Source organism: Manis javanica, chromosome 14 (genome assembly GCF_040802235.1).
Source record: "Manis javanica isolate MJ-LG chromosome 14, MJ_LKY, whole genome shotgun sequence".
NCBI lineage: Eukaryota > Metazoa > Chordata > Mammalia > Pholidota > Manidae > Manis > Manis javanica.
In genome coordinates, this window is record NC_133169.1 from 10,523,852 (window position 1) to 10,547,516 (window position 23,665).

A 23,665-nucleotide genomic window follows, 5' to 3' on the forward strand; every position below is an offset into this window, starting at 1 on the left:
CTAAAAATACTAGATAAAATAAGTAAATAGTAAGCTAGAAAGTTTGATTCAACAAAAATAAGGAGCATTAGAGCTGCTTGATATCTGCTTGATGCCTGGTAGTACAGAGCCTAGTTATTGGAACATATCCAGCTGCAAGAGAAAAAGGAACTCTAGCAAGACAGAAGTCAACGTCAGATTTCCCTACATAAAACTGGGACTTCCTCAAGTCACATTTAACAATGTAAGATCAAATAGAAACAAACCTATCACAGAAAAAGATAGTTCCTTGTTTTAGTTTTGGCTTTGGGAACAGCAGGAAAAAGAGAGTTTGTGACCACAAGCTCATACTCACTTTCTATTTCTCATGCAGATTTATATTGCCTGTGAGAACCCCCCCAAAAATTAAAATTTATTGTAAACTGGTAGTGCCCCTGTTGCCTTGTAGAACCAAATGCAAATTAATTCCCATCCATTATAAACCCAAGTTTTTTTAATCAGTATTTCCTTGATCTTGTTTGACCTAGCATTCTTATTTACAGCAGCAACACAGGAATAACAGCTTTTATTTTACAAGTGAAAGGCAAATAACTAGAATTATGCTCTAAACTTTTAGGTATATTCAAAAGGATAAAAAAGAAAAAATGTTTTTCTAGAGATTATCTGTTTAATAAATTGAGATATATAAACAACTGTAGAAGCACAATTTTAGACAAGACATCTCATGGCCCATCTTTAATGTAATGCTGTGTTTTGAAATAAATCCAAAATAATCATACACTAATAGAGTATATGATTTTAATGATAGGTGCAGTCACTGTTAGGCATTCCAAGAGCCTGTGTAACAGAAGTGTTACGATGAGTGAAATCTTTATCTTTTCTGGAAGTGTTACATATTTTATTGGGTCTTTGGAGATTAACAATATGAGGATTAAATAAATATATTTTTTATTGAAGTATAGTTGATATACAGTCTTATACTGGTTTCAAGTACACAACACAGTGGTCTCATCATTTACCCATATTATTAAATCCTCACTACCAGTAGTGCAGTTACTACCTGTCAGCATAAAATGATGTTACAGAATCATTGTGTTCTCCGTGCTGTACTACCTACCATCCCTGTGATCACCTTATGTTACGATTGAGAAATTTAGTGCCCTTTATTCCCCTCACCCTTCCTACTTTTCACCACAACCCCTCCTCAGGTAACCACCAGTCACTTCTCAGTGTCTGTGAGTCTACTGCTATTTTGCTCATTTTTGTTTTGTTTTTAGATTCCACAAATAAGTGAAATTATATGGTATTTTTTTCTTTCTCTACCTTGCTTATTTCACTTAGCATAATACCCTCTAGGTCTATCCATGTTGCAAATGGCAGGATTTCTTTCTTTTTTATGGCTGAATAGTAGTCCATTATGTATATGTTCCACATCTTCTCTATTCCTTCCTCTATTGATGGACACTTAGGGTGCTTCCATAACTTGGTTATTGTAAATAATGTGGCAGTAAACATAGGGGTGCATGTATCTTTTTGAATCATAGATTTTCTTTGGGTAAATTCCTAGAAGTAGAGTTGCTTGGTCATATGGTATTACTATTTTTAGTGTTTTGAGGAACCTCCATACTATTTTCCACAATGGCTGCACCAGTTTACATTTCACCAACAGCGTAGGAGGTTCCCTTTTCTTCACATTCTCTCCAACACTTGTTACTTCTTGTCTTTTTGGTAGTTGCCTTTCTGACTTGTGGGAGGTGATATCTCATTGTGGTTTTGATTTGCATTTCCCTGATGATTTAGCAGTGTGAAGCATCTTTTTATGTGTCTGTTGGCCATCTATATTTCTTCTTTGGAGAAATGTCTCTTCAGGTCCTCTGCCCATTTTTTAATCAGGTTATTTTATTTTTTTGGTGTTGAGGCATATGAGTTCTTTATGATGTTAATTTAACCCCTCATGGGATAAATCATTTACTAATATATTCTCCCATACTGTAGGTTGCCTTTTTGTTCAGCTGATGGTGTCCTTTGCCGTACAGAAGCTTTTTAGTTTGATGTAGTCCCCCTTGTTCATTTTTTATTTTGTTTACCTTGCCCAATAAGAAGTGTCCAGAAAAAAACTGCTCATGCTTATGTTCAAGAGATTTTTGCCTATTGTCTTCTAAGAGTTTTGTGGTTTCATGTCTTACATTTAGGTCTTTGACCCATTTCAAGTTCACGTTTACTTTTGTGTATGAAGTTAGATAATAATCAAGTTTCATTCTCTTGCATGTAGCTGTCCAGTTTTCCCAACACCGGTTGTTGAAGAGACTGTCTTTTTCCCACTGTATATCATGGCTCCTTTTTTGTATATTATTTTACCATATATGTGTGGGTTTATATCTGGGCTCTCTATTCTGTTCCATTGCTCTGTGGATCTATTCTTGTGCCAGTAGCTTTGTAGTATAACTTGAAGTCAAGAGAGTGTTATACCCCCTGTTGTTCTTTCTCAGGATTGCCTTGGCTATTTGTGGTCTTTTGTGGTTCCATATGAGTTTTAGAATTGTTTGCTTTAAATGAATTTTTAAGTGTTTTTTGTTAAAGTTTACTTCTTTGTCCTTTTTCTTGTATTTTCGGCCTTTAAGATACTTCCATTTTGTGTTTTTGCAGCGATTTTGCTTAACCCAGGCATTTTATAGTTAGAACACAAACCCCTGGTAACTTGTGATATTCAGAAGACATTAAACCCTGTAATAGTAGTCCACAGAATAATTTAATCTTTCTTTACTTCATTTGTAAATATTGTTACACTGATTAACTCTGTAGTCATTTCCTGATTGTATTATTAAGAACTACTTAATATTATTAATAACTACTTATTGTTACTACTGCTGCTGTATTTAGGGAACTGTATTAGGCCCACAGAGTTATAAGAGATGGTTGCTAATATCAAAGAACTTATGTTATAGTGTGTTTATGTTATGAGCAACAGTAAAATATGTTAGTGATTGTACAGTAATATCCTATTAGATATTAAAACTTAAGTTCTAAAGTGATACAGTTAAAGTTCATCACAAAAGGCTTCTCTGAGCTTAGATTGAGACTTAAGATATATCATAGATGAGGCATGGCTAGACATGTTCCAAGTGGGAGAAGAGGAGAAGGCATCGTATTTTGGTGAGAAAACCATGAATCTTTGCGTTAGATCTGGTTGAATTCAGTTTTAGCAGTATTGTGTAGTCTAGGACAAGTTATATAAACTGCCCACACCACAGCTTTCTCATCTATAAATTGAGGCTACCTCTACTTACTTTTCAGAATTAGAGTAAATTTATATATTGATTAGTCCTTGAATAAATGGTAACTGCTATTGTTACTACTGCTACTATTAGCCCTCCTCCCATTATTGTTATGAGAGTATGGAGGGTATGAAAATGAAAAGTAGATCCTACAGCAGGCAGATAAGGGTACACTGGTAGAGAATTAAAAAAAAGGAAGATTGCAAAGGCCTTTAGGCCCATTCAGTAAGTAGCCTTGGAACTAATCTTTGCTGAGTACCAGGCCCTTCTTCCAGACACTGAACCTCCACAAAGTTAAAGAACAACCATGAAGTTGTAAGATGAAAAATTTCCAGAGTTTACATAGGGCACGGAGATATTTGAACTCTGATTACTAAGTGTACAGTCCTTGGAGCTATGATGGAGTCCCCTTAAGAGTTAAACCCTAGCAGAGCTAAACTATGGTTGGAGTGAAGGCTGTACTATATCCAACCTAGTAAAGATACAAACCAGCATTCAAAGGATCAAATTGCTTGACAAATAACTGACTCTTAAAACAAACTTCATTAAAAAAATTTATTTTAGTAAAATACACATAACATAAAAATGCCATCTTAACTAGTAATTAAGTGTATAGTTCAGTGTTTTAAATACCTTAATGTAGTTGCACAATCTCCAGAACTCTTTTCCTCTTGCAGAACCAAAACTGTATGTCCATTAAAGACCTTCCCATTCTCCGCTACCCCCAGCCTCTGGCAACCACCAGTCTACTTTCTGTCACTGTGACTGTGACTGTTTTAGACACCTCATATAAATGGAAGCATACAGCATTTGTCTTTTTGTGACTGGCTTACTTCACTTAACATAATGTACTGAAAGTTCATCCATATGTGAGAATTTCCTTCCTTTTAAAGGCTGAATAATAATACATGCATGCTTATATCACATTTTGTTTATTATCCATCCATTGTTGGACACTAAGTTGCTTCCACCTTGTGGCTATTGGTGAATAATGTTGCTTTGAACATGGGTGTATACATATCTCTGTAAGACCTTGCTTATAATGCCTGTGTCCTCATTAGTTAAATTGCTAGATCATATGGTTATTCTGTTTTTAATTTTTTTTTTTGAGGAAGGTCCGTACTATTTTCCATAACAGCTGCACCATTTTACATTTCCACTAACAGTGCACAAGGTTCCAGTTTCTCCAACTTTAACATTTTTAAAGGAAGACAACAAAATCTAAACACTTAACAATGTAACATTACAGTGTCCTGCAGCCATTCAAAAAGTAGGACAGACCAAGAAGAAAACATGACTCAGTAGAATAATATGCCACAGAAATATTGTGTGATGGAGTTAAAGTATTCCTTTTACTTTAAAGTATTTTTAAAATAGCTATCTTTGACAAGTTAAAGGAAAACATGAAGGTAGGGAAGAGAGAAATGGAAAATATAAAAAATATCAAATGTGACTTCTTTAGATGATACAATATCTGAAATGAAAATTTCACTGAATGAGATAACAACAGATTAGACAATACAGAAAAAAAAAGTCATTGAACTTGAAAAAATACTGATAAAAATCTATCCAAAATGAAGTACAGAGCAGGAAAGAGGGCTGATGTTGACCTGTGGTACAACACCAAGAAAGCTAACATACCTAGGTTTGAAGTCTCAAAACACAGGTGTTAGGAATAAAAAGACATTTTTTTAAAAACCTCAGTTTTGTCACACTTAATGAAAGCTGTAAACCCATAGATCCTTGAAGTTCAGCAAATTCCAAGTGGGATAAACACATAGATAAACACATACACATACACAGAGACATACAGAAATCAGGGAATTTCATTATCAAATTTCTGAAACCAGTGTTAAAAGAAAATCTTAAAATTAAGCAGCAAAAACAGACAAAAAGAACACATCGTACACAGGGGAACATAGCAGTTAATTACAGCAGATGTATTGTCCGAAGTGTTTTAATACAGAAGGCAATGGAATGTTGTCTTTAAAATGGTGAAAGGGGGGAAAAAAACCTTCAAAAATGAAGGTGAAATAAACACTATCAGAAAAACAAGCTTTAAGAATCTGTTCCCTGCAGGCCTACAGTAGCGGGAATGTTCTTCAAACAGAAAGAAAATCATACTAGACAGAAATATGCATCTACCAAAAGAATGAAGAGTCCAGAATTTTTCAATAAGTACACATATAAAACACCCTTTTCTCATATTCTTTTGAAGTACATGTGGAATTACGCCAAGAGACTGTTATATTTTGAGGCATAAAACATCTTAATGAACTTAAAAAGATTGAAATCATGCAGAACATATATAAGGAAACAATGGAATTAAATTAGAATTTGGTAATATTCCCCAAATTGTGAAAATTTAACAGCTCACTTCTCAATAGCCCATAAATTGAAGAGGAATTCACAAGCAAAAATAGAAAATACTTTAAATTGAATAAAAATAAAAACATAAAAATTTATGAGATACAGCTAAGGCTGTGTTTTTCATTACAACAAAGATTTAATCAGTAGCCCAAGCTCTCACCTTTAAAAAAGCTAGAAAAAGTAATTTAAACCTAAATCAGAAGGAAGAAAATGATTAGTATAAGAGTAAAAATAAACAGAGAAATGAATCAAAACTTATATTGGTTAATTTAAATTTTTAAAAAGAAAAGATAACTCTAGGATTACAATTTAGGTAACAAAAAGATTAAGAAAAAAGAAGCCAAATTAGCACTATCAGGAATGATGCAATTCCTACATATGTTAATATGTTAAAGGACAGTAAGGGAACATTATAAAAAATGTTATGCCAATAAATTTGATGAGAGGAGTGCATTCTTTGAAAAATACCAACTGCTAAAACTCACTCAGGAATGAATAACCTAAATAGCCCTATGTCTATTTAAAAAATTGAACTTGTAGTTAAAAATGTTTCTACAATGAAAACTAAAAGCCCAAATAGCTTCAATCATGATGTCTACTAAATATTTAAGGAAAAAATCAATACTAATGATACTCAAACTTCCAGAAAATAAGAGCATTTCCCAACTAATTTTATGAGTCCAGTATTACCGATTCTGAAACCAAGCAATGCATTACAAGACCAGTATTGTTTCTGAGTATGAATGCGAAAGGTACAAAATATTATCAGATTGAATCTAGTAAGTCTAATACATAACATACATGACCTCATGAGTTTATTTCAGGAATGCAAATTCATTTAATATTAGAAAACCAATTGCAGTTGACTTTGAAAAGCGGTGTTGAATGGCACGGGTCCATTCATATGAAGGTTTTTTCATTAAATACATTGGAACATTTTTTAGAGATTTGTGACAATTTGAAAAAATATTTTCTTTAGCCTTATTAGAAAAATACAGTATGTAACACATAGAACACACAAAATACGTATTAGTAGCTGTGTTAACAGGTAGGGCTTCTGGTGAACAGTAGGCTGTTAAGTTTCTGGGGAGTCAAAAGTTACACGCAAATTTCAGCTATACAGGGTCAATGCTCCAACCCCTGTGCTGTTCAGGGGTCAACTGTAATGGATTTTATAAAATGAACAGTAAATAAGAAGTCATAATTGAGAAATCATAATTGTCTAAATAGGTTGAGAAAATGTTTGACAAAATGTAACATTCATTCATGATTTTTAAAAAAACTGAATTCTTAGAAATAAAAGGCATTCAATATAGGAATGGAAAAAGGGGAAAAAAGTCTTTATTAAGATGATATACTCTACAGAAAAATTCCTAAGGAATTTGTCTCAAAGAGCTACTGAACCTAATATGTGAATTTAAGGAAAAGATATAAGCTGAACATAGAAGAAATGTATTTCTGTATACCAGCAATGAGTAATTTTTAGTAATTAAAATGTAAACAAAATACCATTTAAAATTATATTAAAACCCATAAATACTTAGGGATAAATTTAGCAAAATATGTACAGGATCTGTATGATTAAAAAGTATGAAGCATTTTTTTAGGAAAATTAAAGGAATGAATAAATGGAGATATTATTTCATAATCATTATCTGTTTGAAAGAGTCAGTACTGTTAAAATGTCAGTTCTCTTCACATCAATTTAATAGAATTTAATCAGCCTTCCAGCTGGCCTTTTAATATAAAAGGACAAACTGATTATAAAATTTATATAGAAATATGTAACATCTTAAAAAGTAAAAACAATTGTGTGATTTTTAACAGGAGAATTAGACTCCCAGTAACTGACAGGAAGACTTACTAAAAACTATAGTAATCAAGAAAACATACATTGTTAAATGGAACACTATATATGCACTCCCATATATATTTTTTTAAATTTTACTTTGTTTTCTACAAATATGATTGTATTTCACTGGGGTAGTTATAGTCTTTTTCAATACATGGTGTTGGAACTACTGGATGTCCTTACAGAAAAAAAGGTTCACTGACCTTATCTCATTCTATATACAGGATTAAACCTGAAAAAGAACATATATCTATATGTAATTTCTGTAACTATGAAACTGTTAGAAGTACACATGGAAGAAAATCTTCATAGCCTTGGAATAGTCAAAGATTTCTTCAATAGGATAAAAAGCATGGACCATGAAAGGAAAAAAAAAGATAAATTTGACTTCAGCAAATTTTAAAACTTTTGCTCTTCGAAGGACATTATCAAGAAAATGAGAAGACACAAAGACTTGTGACTACGTGGTGGTGGTGGGTGTTAACTAGACTTATGGCAATATATAAATATCAAATCATTATGCTGTACACCTGAAACCAATATGAGATTATATAGCAATTATGTATCAATAAAAATTTTTAAGAAACGCAAATGTAAAGCAAACCACAGAGTGAAATGTGCCCATTTTAGGATTCTGTTTTAAATTTATACTCATGAATTAAAAACACTTGACAGCCCTGAGAAGTTGATGAAAAGAAGAAACAAAAATAATTTCCAAGATTTTGAACCCAGGATTCAGTTACATCTTAACTAATTATATCCTGATCATTGGAAACAAAAAGTGAATTTGATGAGTATCATCCCAGCCGTCATGAACGTATGTCATTTATGAGTTACATTAACCACTCATTAGAAGTGTGATTAGTGTTAGGAAAGGAGAGATATATGGTAATTCTTAATGTTGTGGAGGAGTGGGGGTGCTGATCATGGAAATTTCCTTAAGGACGTTATATCCTCACTGTCACCTCAAAAATTAACAGTAATTAGGCAAGTAAATTTGTGAGTAAACATTTTTCCAGGCAGAGATAACAACATATTCAAAGACCTTAGGTTAAGAAAAAACTTACTGAGTTTGAGAAATTGAAGTTCATTATTACTGCAGTTGAGGGTTCAAGATAGAATGCTAATATGGCATGAGGCTAGAGGAAAACATGGTAATTTCAGTGTTGTTTTATGTTGTGAGAAGCTTTTTAAGGGTTTTCAGCAGAAGCAGAAACCTGATAAAATTTGTATTTTTTAAAAGGTCACTCAGGCTGCTGTGCGAAGTGGGTTGTAGGGAAGCAGGAGTGAAGTAGAAAGAACAATGTTCTTTTAGCTTTTGCTGTACAAACCACCTTAAACTTACTGATGTCAAACAACAATAATCACTTCTCATTTCAGAGTTCTAGGTGCTTATTATCTAAGCAGTTTCTGGAGTTGTTTTCTAGGGTTGGAATCAGACAGTTCCAGGACTCGTAGCATCATCTGAAAGGCTCCCTCATTCTCTTGTCTCGTGATTGATGCTAGCTGTTGGCTATTACCCTAGCGGAATCTGTTGGGCAGCGTGCCACTTCGTTGCCTAGACTCTTAACAGTGTTGAAGCTGGATGCCAAGGGCAGGTGTCCTGAGAAAGACCCAGTTGGAAGCTGTGCTGCCTTTTCTAGCCTAATGTTGGAAATCACCACATTTTTACTTCTGTTGAATTCTCTTTGCTAGAAGCAACTCACTAAGGGCAGCTTGTATTTAAGGGGAGAATTACATATTACCACTTGGTAGGAGAAACATAAAAAGATTTGTGTACATGTTTTAATAGCACCACAAGTGGGTAGGCTATTCGTTTAGAGCAGGGATATAAAACTAGCTTAGTCTTGAGTGGCTATAGTAGAATGAAGAAAAGTAGATAGGTTGAAGAGATCAAACTAACATAAAACCAAATTTTATGGTTTGTGGGGAGAATAAAGGAGAAATAATAGGTGATGTGGCCTGTGTTTGGATAACAAAATTCGTGCCACATGATTGTTGCTCAGTATACATAATGTTGAATGGTTGCCTTTAAGGTATCATTCACTTGAGGTAGGTAATCTGGAGGAGGAACAAGGTTGAAGAAGGAAATAATTAAGTTGTAGATATGAGGCTAAGAAATCTATGAAAAATGCAAAAGTAGAGAATTAGAAGGAAGTTCTACAGAAAATAGAGATTTGAGCATCATCAGAATATAGATGACAGTTGAATGAATTGCCAAAGAGAGTGTCGAGTTGAAACAAGTAAAGGACTACACTGGAGAGTTTGAGAACTGATAGCATTTAAGGTTGGGGAAAAAGAATAGATCAGTTGTCATTTTGGCAACTTTCAGATAGAATTAAAATTAGTGTGATTACTCTGACAATAATTGAAACTATGAGAATCAACATGTTTCCAGTGGGAAAATAAATATAAAAAATAAGTAACAAGTACTGGGGATTGAAGATCTCTACAGTTAAATTTGATGGAGTCACAAGTAATTGGAAGGTAACTTAAAGTATATTATAGAAACAACGGAGGCATGATTTTAAAAAGTAGTGACATAAAATATAGCTGAAAGTTTGCAATTTTAAAAATACTGAATTTAAGCAAGACTTGGATACTATTTGATGGAAGTTATTGTCAATTTGAGAAAAATTCTAGAAAAGATTAGAATCTAGAATGCCTGTGGCATGTAAAGTAGTTATACTAGATACTAGAATAATATCAACATTTTAAAGTCATATAGATAAGAAATCCATTGATTAACTTTGGACCTGTGGTTATTAGTATTAAAGTAGGTAGGCATCTTGGTAAGTGACCTATTATGATCTGATTTTTATAATACTGTAAAACTAACATAGCTTACCAGAGAAAGTTGATCATTTCCCACATTAATTATAGTTATAAAAAGTTGCTGGGTGGTATCTGAACAAAGAAAGAACACAAAATCATTGGGCCACTAAGATAACAAGGTTTATCTAAGACCACTTACTTTGTAACCTTTCCGTCAACATATATTCTTTCTAAACTAGTTTATACAGATGTTTTCTATTCTCATTTTAAAGCTTTTCCCAAGAAGAGTTTCACTTCTGTCGTTATGCACTTAAAACTTTGTCAAAAGAGCACTGAACTAGAAATAGCATCTTTATTCAAAATATAATCTTTATCCAGCACTTAACTGTCAAGTCCCTTAACTAGGCCTTCACTTTTTTTTTTTTTTTTTTTTTTTTTAGGGAAGGCAGGGGAGGAAAGGGGGAGGCCAGTGGGATATAAACCGGTGCAGTAGGCCTTCACTTTTGAAGAGATAAACTCTATTTCTTTCTGCTCCTCATCTCGGAGAGTGAGAATTGTTGTTTAATCCATAAATCATTAGGGAAACATGGGCCAGTTTTGAATTTATTATGGTTACTGTAATGTACCTTAAACAGGAAAGTAAACTAGCAACTTGCCTATGAAAGACAAAAGAATCTGGTATTATGTTTAATCTTGCTATGAAAAAAGGAACAGTATACCTTGTCTTTTATCCTGTGTAGAAAGTTATTCAAACAATTATCTTGTTTAATTTTTATCTGTTATTTGTTGTCTTACTTAGTGAATGGTGTTCCCTCTCGAAGTCCAAGATTGATTGCTTCTGGGGATGATTCTGTGGATAGTCTGCTGCAGCGGATGGTACAACATGAGGACCAAGAGTCCCTGGAGAAAAATATTGATGCTGTGATTGCATCTGCCTCTATGGCACCTTCCTCCAGTCCTGGCCATAGCCACAGCAAGGAACGAAGCCTGGGAAAACCAGACAGCCTTCTAGTGCCTGCAGTTCCCAGTGACTCTTGCAGTAATAACATTTCACTCCTTTCTGAGAAGTTGCCACGCAGCTGTTCCCCACATCATATCAAGAGAAGTGTAGTGGAAGCTATGCAGCGCCAAGCTCGGAAAATGTGCAATTATGACAAAATCTTGGCCACCAAGAAAAACCTGGACCATGTCAATAAAATTTTAAAAGCCAAAAAACTTCAAAGACAGGCCAGGACAGGGAATAACTTTGTGAAACGCAGGCCAGGCCGACCTCGGAAATGTCCACTCCAGGCAGTGGTATCAATGCAAGCATTCCAGGCTGCCCAGTTTGTCAGCCCAGAGTTGAATGAAGGTGAAGAAGGAGCAACACTGCACCTTAGTCCTGATACAGTTACAGATGTCATCGAGGCTGTTGTTCAGAGTGTAAACCTGAATCCAGAACATAAGAAGGGATTGAAGAGGAAAAGTTGGCTGTTGGAAGAACAGATCAAGAAAAAGCAGAAGCCATTTCCAGAAGAACAAGAGAATACTAAAAGGTAATTCCTTGTTTAACATTTTATCTGAGTAGAGGAAACTAGCTTTTTTGTACAAATGTAAAATAGCTATTTTAGTGAGGCTTGTTTTGGTTTTGTTTTAGGTTTAAAGAAAAAGATTTAATTTTTTTGAATTTTTAAATGGTAGTCTTAAATAGTATTTATTGATTAATTTATCCTTTCCTTACTTACTTAAAATAATACCTTTATCATACACTAATTTCTTACTTGGGGTCTTATGGTTTTTTGTTTTTTTTCTTCTTTCTGTTATCTGTTTTGCTATCAGTGTTATTACATTTTAATTACCAACTCTTTACCTACAGAGAGAATGATTTCTGCTGTCACTGTAGAAAGTGACAGTTTATGACATCCTGACCATTCACTTTAGGACTGGTTGCCTTAAACCTGTACTTCAGAGAAAAGGCTTTTCAGATAAGCCTTTCTGTTCAGCAGATTCTAATACCATAGTCAGCAACATTAAACACTTCTTTTCCACAAAATTATATTCTCATATTTGAAGAGATTATGAAGAGAAAGATACAGTTTTTACCCTCAAGAGATTGTACAGGAAAGGACGTGACAGTGACTTCTCAGGAACAGCAACAGTTTTTCGCCTTTCTCTAACTAGAACCTAGTATAGTACTTACAAGTCGGAGTTTGTTCATTTATTCCGTAAGTGTTTATTGCAAAACTACTTATTCCATGTGCTGTAGATAGACAACAGTGGTAAGCAAATATAGATACATTTACTGTCTTCATGGATCTTGCAGTCTAAGTGCTGTTATGAGGAATTATTTAGGATTATAAAATTATATCAGATATAAATATATGAAAGAGAAAAACTTTGGAAAAAATATGTATCAGAGATAACTGACTTAGTTTGCCTGTGGAAGTTAATTCCTAAGCTAAAATCTGAAGAGTAGACTTCATTTATTATTTAAAGGAGCAGGCTAGAGCAGACATTATAGTCTAAGTGCCAAAAGCCATGGCAGGTTCAGGGAAGAGAAAGAAAGCTTTTGTAGCCAAAACACAGAGTGAATCAGAGTAGTATAGGTAGCACATGAGTCTAGAGAAAAGGTTGTGGAGTCCTGATAATGTAGAGGGCCTGGGCCTTCTATGCCAAGTTTAAGAGTTTGGTTTCTGTTTGTTAATTAATAACAAACCAAAATGCAAAAGAGCAGTATAATGTTTATGAGCTGGTTTCTAGACTTACAAAAGCTGGGTTCAAATCCTGGTTCTAAAAGGAGAAAAGATAAATTTTTAAAACTAACGTTAAAAAAATCATAATAAAAATATTTGAAACTGATAAATACTATGCTACATATTGAAACCTGTGAGATATATCTAGAGAGATATCCAGAAAAGCCTTTTATGCTTATATATATTTTTTTAATGCCGAGAATTTATGAACCAAGAATCCAGTTAAGCAATTAGAAAAACAGGAGAATAAGCTCCAAAATGGTAAAGGAGGGAGGTAAAACACACACACTAAATAAACAAAATAAAACCAAGGTGGAATAGAATCACTGAAGACTAAAGTTAGTTTCTTAAACTAATAAAATATACAAATTTCTGAGAAGGTTGATCAAAATTAGGAATTAAAAAGGAGATAAGCTGTATATGAGAGATTAAAAAGCAAAAACTTTAAGAACTTTATACCCAGCAAATTGGAAAACTCAGTTGAAATGTGTAATTATATTCCTAGGAAAAACCTACTGAAGAAGGAACAGCTTGAGTGCTTCTATTATGTATATTGAATATATAATTTAAAATCTTGAAAAAAAAATTCTTGCCACAAAGAAAGCACCAGGCCCTGAATGATTTAAAAGAGAATTCTCCCACACTTTAAAGAAAAAAGTCATGCCAGTTTCAATAAAACTTTTTAGGGAAATGAGGGAAGCGGGATTATAAACATATAGAAAGTATATAAACATAAGTGATTAAGTTAAAAAAATTATAAAGTTAATACCCATGTAGGTATAGAATAGGTGAATACAGAATATTGCTAGCATTCCATGTTCCTTTTCAGTCATAAATTGCTTCCTTACCACTAGCTGTAGTCAATGTCCTATCTTTTATGATAACCACATCTTTGCCTTTTTTTTATACCATTAAGTATGCAACCCTGTATAATACAGTTTATCCTTCCTGAGAATCATTGAAATGGATTGTATAGCACGTTTGATTTTGCGTCTCACTTTTTTGCTGAACATATATATCTTAAATACTATCTGTGTCATTGCATATTGCTGTAGCTATCTCCTTTTTGTTATTGTATAGTAATCCACTGTTTATATAATACAGTTTTTCCACTTTACTGTTGGGTTATTTCCAGTTTGAGGCGATGATGCAAAAATGCTGCACCTAATATATGTTCACTGGTGGCTATGGGGACTTACTTCTCTAGGGTACATACCTAGGAATGGAATTAACTAAATAAACCAATGGATTTGTCCCAGAACTTAATTCCAAACTATGGTGTATTAATCTAGTTTGCAACTAGTAGGTAAGGGAAAAACAAATCCTTGCATATACGTAGCTTGCTATAAGACAGAGTGACACTGCATAGCCCAGGGAAAGAAAACAAATATTCAAAAATTATTTCCCTCAAAGCTGATATTGTGTAGGGATGGGAATGAAATTGGACTCTTGTCTTACCCCATATACGAAAATTATTTCCAGTTGATGAAATACATAAGAAGCAAATAAACCTGTAAAGGCTAATACAGAGAAGAAAGACTTTATGACCTTGTTGTCAAAAGGATTTCATAAACAAAATATCAACAGTAACCATACAGGTAATGATTAATATACTGGACTATATTGTAACTAAGAATTTCTGTTCATCAAACATCATCATGACAAAGATATGAAGACTTGCTACAAGCTGAGGGAGGAAATTTATAACACATAAAATTTGTACATTTTTGGTATCTAGAATATATGACAAAAAACAGTATTATAAGTCATATTACGAGTAAACTCTGTACAATTTAGCAATTCCTTTCTAGATAGCTTAGAAAAAAAAACTCTTGCCCAAGGGGTACCAGAAAACACTTTTTGGAAAGGTAGTAGCAAGATTGGTTATGATATAGAAGATTGGTTATAGATACAGATACAGATACAGATATAGATGATTGGTTATGCATATAGGAACTGGAGCTATCCCAGAATAATAGGAAAAGGAGTAAGTATGTTGTAATCGTTCACACAATGGAATATGATACGGTAATAAAAATTTTAATTATAGCTGACATGCAATAATGGTGAATCTTAGAAACATATTAAATAAAAGAAATAAGTCCATGAAAATGATACACTAGCTGATATTTTATTTATCCAGGGGAAAATAAAACCCACAAGTAAGCACAGTATTGTGTTGGTGTATACATACCATAAAACCATATTTTAAAATGCCATATTTCTTCTTTCTCTTTCTTTCCTGTAAAATTCATCTTAAAGCCATCAGGTAGATATCTACATGGAGTGTGGAAACCATGGTGACACTAAGCGAGGTGTTGGAGCCTTACTGGGTGAGGAGTTGAGCCATGGAACAATAGGGAGAAAGTATCAGCCCAGCCTCGGGTGTCAAAAGATGGAGTAGGATGAGAAGGATGCTCTTGTAAAGAGAGTGTGCTCAGTGTGGGGTGTCAGGACCACCCAGGTTAGGAAGGTGTACATCCCACATCTTCTTAATAGAAATTCTTGAAATTCTGTAAGTGGGCTTTGCATTTATAAGTCCCCATAATGATTCTGATGTATATGGTCTATGGATAGCCCTTGGAGAAACATGGCACTTGGAGAATTTAAATATGTAGGGGATAAGCAGGAAAGCAGAAAGCATTTTTGATGGCAAGAGAAAGAAAAATAAGATACACAGCACAGCAGTAGAAATGAATTTGGCTGTTAAGGAGAACAGTAAAAAAATAAGATAAAAAACAGATTAAATAAATTGATAAATATATAAAAATAAATATATACTAAATCCCATCACCAAGTAAGATTTATCCCAGTTTTGCAAGACTTGTTCAACATTTAAAAATCAATTAATGTAATCCATCACATCAACAGACTAAGGAAAAAAATCACATGATCATATCAATAAAGATAGAAAAATAATTTGACAAAAATATAACAGGTTCAAGATAAAATATCTCAGCAATCTAGTAGTACAAAGAAACTAGTTTCCTCTACATAATAAAGGCCATATATAAAAAAACCCACAGCTCACAGATCAAATGGTGGAAGACTGAGAGCTTTTCCTCTAATAGGAGGAACAAGGAGAGGATGCCTACTTTTGCCACTTTAATTCAACTCAGTATTGAAGTTCCTAACAAGCCATCAGGCAAGAAAAAGAAGTAAAAGACATCCAAATTATAAAAGAAAAAGTAAAATTAGCTCTGCCCACAGGTATTATATCTTACATGTAGAAAATTCCAAAGATTCCACACAAAAAAACTATTAAAGCTACTAAACAAATTTAGCAAAGTAGAGGATATAAAATTAACACATAAAAATCAGTTGCATTTGTATACACTAACAATTTTCCAAAATGGAAATTAACAATTTTACAGTGGGATCAAAAAGAATAAAATATTTAAGAATAAACTTAGGAAGATGAAAGACTTGCACACTGAAAACTGCAAAACATTGTTGAGTAAAATTAAAGAAGACAAATGACAGCCTGTGTTCATGGGTTGGAAACTTAATAGTGCTAAGATACCAGTACTACCCAAAGCAGTCTACAGATTGAGTGCAATCCCTATCAAAATCCCAGTGATGTTTTTTGCAGAAATCGAAAAATCCACTCTACAATTAAAGGATCTCAGGGGATATCAAGTAGCCAAAACAATTTTGAAGAAGAACAAAATTGGAGGGCTAACACAAATTTTGTCTTTCTCTCACCTTTTTGCACTGGCCAGGACCTTTAACTGTGATGTTGAATAGAAGTGATAAGATCAGACATTTTGCCTTGTCTGTGATATGGGAAACTATATTCAGTCTTATAAGTATGAGGCAAACAGAAAGTCTAGGGAACTCCCTGATGTGTCATTGCTTAGGTACCAAGGCCCCTAGCCAATTTGTTTGCTTATGTTTAGTGTATATATAATTTCCAGGGTTTTTAGTTTTGCTTAGTGGAAGGATAGGTAGAAGTGTCTATTTCATGTTTGCCTGGAACTGGAATCACCTTAATTTTTAAAGATTTTTTTAAACGTATATATGTTTTTTATTAAGGTATCATTGATATGCAGTCTTATGAAGGTTTCTCATGAGCAACATATTATCAAGTCCTCCCCCACCCCATTTCAGTCACTGTCCATCAGCATAGTAAGATGCTATAGAGTCACTATTTGTCATCTCTGTGCTATACTGCCTTCCCCGTGACCCCCTCTATATTATGTGTGCTAATCATATGCCCCTTAATCCCCTTCTCCCTCCCTCCCTCCCCACTCCCTTCCCTAAAAATGTTTTTGATTGATTTAGAATACTATTTTTGACAGGCTTTCTCCACCCCGTTAGGACTTACAGGTGTTGCTTGATTGCCTTCTGGCTTGCATTGTTTTAGACATGAAATCTGACCCATTCTTGTTTTTGTGCTCCTGTTTTTTCTTGCTCCTTTTATTTTCTTTATCAATAGTTTGCAGCAAGTTTATTATGATATGCCTTACTTGTTTTATTTATTTTATTTGTTTTACTTGTTTTATTGCTTATGGTTTGTTTAACTTCTTGGAACTTTAAGTTTATACTTTTTATCAAATTTGGACAAATTTTAGCCATTACTCTCTACTTTTTTTTTCATTATGAATTTTTTTTTTGCGCTGAGAATGTTTCATTATTGTGTCTGGTTTTTTTCTTTTCCAAGTATTCTGTTTTATTTTAGTAGTCAGTTAAGTTACATGTGAGATCAGCTTGAATTTTTTTGAAGATTGTTTTTAAGCTTTGTTAGTGTTGGTCTTTATTCCAGGGAGAGTTGAGCCCTATGAAAATGGGTAATATCACCCTATGGGATCTCTGTTGAACGCCCTCGGTGTTGGGCAATGTTTTTCTACTCTGCCTAGTGGAATCTGAATATCTACTATCTTGTGTGAACTCTGGCAATGTCTCAGGTTACAGTACTCTGGTAGTTCTTTGTCCATTATGGAATTTTACCTGGCACATCCACAACCTAGTATTTAGCAATATACTAAAGAAGATCCATATGCATGTCTAGAGTTATTTTTCTCTCTAGCTTTCTCCACTCCAGTATTCTGCCCCATGAATTCCAGCTACCTTAGCCTCTCCATACTCTGATCTCTCTCTGTTAGCTCATCAGCTTGGCCATCTTGTGCTTTGGTTCTCCTCCTTCCATCACAGTCCTTTTATTAAAGGCAAAGTGGTTGTAGAACTCATCTCCTTTTTTTTCTCAAATTTTCTCAGGGATCACAGTGCTGCAGTAACTGTTGTTATGCCTAATAATTGTTTTATAAACTTTGTCCAGGGTTATAGTAGTTTACTGTATTGCTATTAGTTTCTATCAGGAGGACAAGTCTGTTATCTGTTATTTCAGAATGGCCAGATGAGGAAGACCCCATACCCCTTTTTTTTTTAATTGCTGTGATTTTTAAAAAATAGACAATCATTTGTAGGAAGATTTTTTTTTTTTACCATAAAATTATCTTTAAACTTCTCTTTCTAGCTTTACTGAAGCAGCAGTTGAGATTCTCAGTCCTCCTGAAACCCCAGCCAAACCTCCCGAACCTGAAAATACCTTGCAACCTGTGCTTTCTCTCATCCCAAGGGAAAAGAAGGCCCCACGTCCCCCAAAGAAGAAGTATCAGAAAGCAGGGCTGTATTCTGACGTTTACAAAACTACAGAGTAAGTAGTAGTACCTATCAGCTGACATCCTTTAAAGACCTGTTATTCTTCCATGTTTGAGAAAATACTTTGACTATCAAAAAGTACAGTACAGATGTAATAAACACAAGTACAGATCTCATCACAAATACCTCAGTGTTCACTGTAATCATAATACTGCACTATTGTTCAGGGCTAATTATCTTCCTTGAACTTTTCTTTTCTCTGCCTTTCTAGATTACATTTTTAGAGTTTGGATTTTAATGGTGCCTTTTTTTTGTTAATTAAAAATAAGAAAAGTGGCACAGTGTACCTAAAGTGATCTTGACAATTTTCTACTTTCATTTTTCATTAGTTGAATGTTTGCTGTGTTTCAAGTCAAATGAGCAAAATACCCCTTAAAGAACTTCCTACTCTCTTGGGAAAGAATAGCTTGATAAGCACTCTAATTGAGAATTTTTAAAGCCCCAAAGAAATAGCAGCTAACAATATCATTGAGTAAAAAGTATTTAATAAAATCTAATTGAGTTAGATTTTGGAGGTTCAATAGTAGTTTGCAGGGTAGAAAAAGGCATTCCAGTTAGAGGAAATACAGTATACCTATGAAGGCATATACTAGAATGTGCATATTTTCATGTATTAGAATAATTCAAAAGTTCAGTGTTTCTGAAATGTAGGGGAAAATAAGGATTGTATAACAGGAACCACAAAAACATGGACTTTACTGACTCTAAGACATTTATCCCATTAAGCTACATGAAATTAAAAGTGATAGTCTTAGGAAAGAAAGTGCAAAGTGCAAGTTTGTGTTTTAAGATGACAACTCTGAATGAATTGAATGAGTTACTAATGGCAGAAACTCACAGTGTCCATCAAACGGTCATGAGGGTCTGAATTTAGTCAAGAATGAATGAAATTGAAAGAAGAAAGTTAGATTTTAGAGTATATCAGATTTGGTGTGGTTAAAGTGATCAACACGTAAACCACAGCACTTTCATTTTGCACCGAAAAGATTTTTCATTGATTTGCTACTGAGGTAGATAATCACATAAAACTCTCTGTACTCTATTCCTGCTTCTTGGGTCATGAAATGCTTACCAGTTACCCTTACTTTCAGCTACCAGTAACTGGAAATCCTGTCAAATAACTAAGACTTTAAGAAGATAGACATGAATTTTCCCTCAGTTTAAAAGAAGTTGTGAAGTATGCAATTCAAGGTTAATATGTTATCTTCAAAGTGTCTTCAGGGACCTAGACTCCTTTTTTTCTGTTCTTCCATTTTAGTATTAGGCTTGCATTCCTCTAATTACCTCTTGGTCTAACATAGTTTTTAAAGTCCAGCCATAGCATCATCATTACAGAGAACAGAACAGAGGAAAGGAAGTAAAAAGCACCTTCTTTGTAAGGAAACACTGTTGACTGAATGTGTCCTCTTCAAAATTCAGTGTTGAAGCTCTAATCCCCAGTTTCATGGTATTTGGATGTGGGACCTTTGAGAAGTAATCCTTCTAGGATTAACACCCTTGAAGAGAGAGATAACCTCTTTTTTCCACCGTGTGAGGATACAAAAAGAAGGCAGCACTGCAAACAGGAAGGGCCCAACCCTGATCTTAGACTTATCAGCTTCCAGAACAGTGAGAAATAAAAGGTTGTTGTTTAAGCCACCCAGTATATGGTAATTTGTTACAGCAGCCCAAACTGACTAAGAAAGGAAACTTGAAAACCTCATTTATAGTGTCTGGCCAGAGCATAGTCATGTAACCACACTTGAGCCACAGGGAAGATTGGAAAATAATGGTCATTATTCCAGATGACAGTGCCTGAAAAAAGAAAAGAAAATTGGCATTCTGTCACTACAAATGAGAAAATGGAAATGCATTGTGAGAAAAACTGATACGGTTATAATTTTAAAGCAGTGATTTTGCTGAATAAACAAAACAGGAACATACTAAGTTTCTTGCTAAAAAAATAAAGTTTTACTTCTGTAATGTGCTTTTCTGGATTGAATCCCTAAAAATCAGTGATTAATAATAAAGTCAGACTGTGCGTCAGAAGATCAGTATCATCAATCACATCAGTGTTTTAAAATATCTTTGGTCAGACAAAAGTCTTGTGTTTCTGAAAATGGACTGAAATGTATCACCTGATTTATGTTAGAACCCGCTCTTCATCTCATATGCAATAAATAAGAAGAAAATTGTTTATTCTGGAATAATTTTAAGAACATTGATCAGATTAATACATGTATGCAAGCTATAAAGCCAGTATATTTTTGTGAACTAGCTATTTTTTGTTGGTAACAGTTTGGTTTTTTGTTTATTAATAAATGATTATTTAGAACAGTTCACAGAAAAACTAGTAGAAAGTATGGAGAATTCACATATACCCCTGTACCTGTGCATGCACAACTTTCTCTGCTGTCGACATCCTGCACCACAGGTGGTACATTTAGAAGTTAAAAGACCAGTTAGGAAGCAGGACACCTTTGTAGTTTTCCAGGAAAGAAGTGAGTCATGAACAAAGGTGATTGCAGTGGCAGGATGTTGGAAAGGATAGATTCTTGAAAACTTTTGACATTAAAATTGAAGGGAATTAAAGACTGATTTGATGGTAGGGAGGGAAGTACAGGGCTAGAATCAGTGATGATCCCAGTGTTTTATATTGTATTCCTGGGTATAATGATGTCATTATTAGTTGAGATAGTAGATAAAAGTGGTACTGCTGGTACTCCTTGGTATAAAAAATATCTATTATTAATGTACATTTTATGTAGGCACCAAAAATTGTCTGGTAGTATAGTCATCAAACTATTAACAGAAGTTAACCTGTGTATTAGTTTTCTATGCCTACTGTAACAAATTACTTCAATTGCCTAAAGCAACATAAATTTGTTATTTTACAGTTCCTAAGGTCAGAAGTCCAAAATGAATCTCTCTAGGCTAAAATCAAGGTGTTGGCAAGACTGCATTCCTTCTGGAGGTTCTAGGATAGAATCCTTTTCCTTCCCTTTCCAGCTTCAAGAGGCAGCCCACATTCCTTGGCTTGGGGCCCCTTCTGTCTTCAAAACCATCAATGAGCGGTTGAGTCCTTATATTGTGTCACTTGCACCTTAGCTCTGTTCTCACTGATTCTGCCTTTTTCATCCTTCTCTCCCTTATAAGAACCCTTGTGGATTACATTGGGCCCACCCAGATAATGGAAAAGGAATGGAGAAGGGTTTGGAGGAAGTCCTTAGTGACATTAACATTCTGTTCTGTATTTTATAGAGGCTTGGCTATGTCCAGTTTTATGGCTAAGGAATTGTATTTGTGGCTAGCGGTGAATAGCAGCAGCTGTGTTGCTCTAGCCCCCTCTAGTGATAGTGAAGTGGCTTCATTAGCAATTACTATTTCCGACTTGACTGTTCTTAATTATAAGCCTGATGGGTTTAATACATAACAAGATCTAAGGTAGTTCAAGAAATTGTTTTCCATCCATGCAGTGGAATATTAGTCAGCCTTAAAAAGGAAGGAAATTTGGACACATCCCATAATATTGATAAACTGTGAAAACATAAGTGAAGTAAGCCAGTCACAAAAAGATAAATATTGTTTGATTCCACTTATATGAGGTACCTAGAATAGTCAGAATTCAGAGAGAGAATGCAGAATGGTGGTTGCCAGGGGCTGGTGGCAGTTATTGTTTAATGGAGTACAGAGTTTCACTTTTGAAATACGAATAATGTTCTCTAGATGGATGGCATTATGGTTGTACAGCAATGTGAGTGTACTTACTACCAATGAACTGCAGCTTAAAATTTGTTAAAATGATAACTTTTATGTTACATATATTTTTAAACAATTTTTTTAATAGCTCATTTTAAAGATGTACATCCCAGCATGGCAAGAAGAGCAATTACCTCAACTTACAAAATATCCCTCTAATCTTTTTAGACTGGAAAATGATATAGCCTAATTCAGAAATCATGATGTTTTCTGTTAATAGATGGGAGTTGATTAAGATAACATTCTTACCTTAGAAGAAATTTCTAAAATTGGGTCATCGTAAAACAAAAAGGAGTTCAACAGAGCCTGTGAAATACTCTTTGCATCCTAGTTAAGTTTTTTTACTGGCCCTTACCTATCCTCTAAAGGTAAAACAAAATAGTCACTAAAAAAGGAAGGAAAACCAATTTAATAAGAACTTATTTACAGTATAAAGTTACCTAACTTTTTTCTCCATACCTCACCTCACAGTATCATCAGTGTGGATAAGACCTTTCTCCCCAAGAAGATTTAGTTAGAGAAAAAAGAAGACTGAATTTTAAACTATAAGGATCCTTACATATAATGGTATCTAATGTTTTCCCACCATCAATATTAGGACCAGCTGGGATCTTTTTTAAAAGATTCCTAGGTTTTCCCTCAGGAAGTATGTGTCTCAAACTGTAAATGCTGTAAGAATTCAAGAAAGAGATAGGAAAATACAATTTTGAATGAAATTGGGAATTAGCTTATGTTAAAGCATATAAATTATGAATGACATCATTATCATCATTGCTATAGTATTGGTAGTATTGTAAACTAGAAATTTGGGGAGTAAAATACACTTTTTAAAAATAGTTTTTAATACATCTGTAGTCACTTTTTCTCTGTAAGACAAATATTAACATTTTCCAACTTGAACTTATCTTAGAAATTATCCCAGGACAGAGGGCTTCACAGCTGAATTCTACCAGATATTTAAAGAATACCTATCCTTCTTAAAGTAACAGAAAGTAGAAGATGAGGGAATACTTCCAAACTCATTCTATGAGACCAGCCCATCACTCTAATACCAAACCAAAGACACCACAAAAAAATTTTAGACTGATATCCCTGATGAACATAGACACAAAAATCCTCAACAAAATATTAGCAAAACAAATAAATACATCAAAAGGATTCTCCATCACAACCAAGTGGGATTTATTCCAGGGATACAAGGATGGTACAGTATTCATAAATCAATCAGTGTCATACACCATATTAACAAAAAGGATAAAAACCACATGAGCATCTCAGTAGAT

At 34.1% G+C, this 23,665-nt stretch overlaps 1 protein-coding gene across 8 annotated transcripts in view; it reads left to right on the forward strand.

The window, feature by feature from the left end:
- The window catches only part of ASH1L (ASH1 like histone lysine methyltransferase), a 217,948-nt gene that overhangs the window by 107,030 nt on the left and 87,253 nt on the right, over positions 1–23,665 (forward strand). For 7 of the 8 annotated variants that reach the window (XM_073221363.1, XM_073221362.1, XM_073221361.1 and 4 more), the window contains 2 exons: positions 11,051–11,786; positions 18,460–18,639. In XM_073221363.1, coding sequence (XP_073077464.1) covers positions 11,051–11,786; positions 18,460–18,639 — 916 coding nt within the window. The remainder of the gene's footprint in view (positions 1–11,050; positions 11,787–18,459; positions 18,640–23,665) is intronic. The other variant, XM_073221366.1, reaches the window with a different exon arrangement.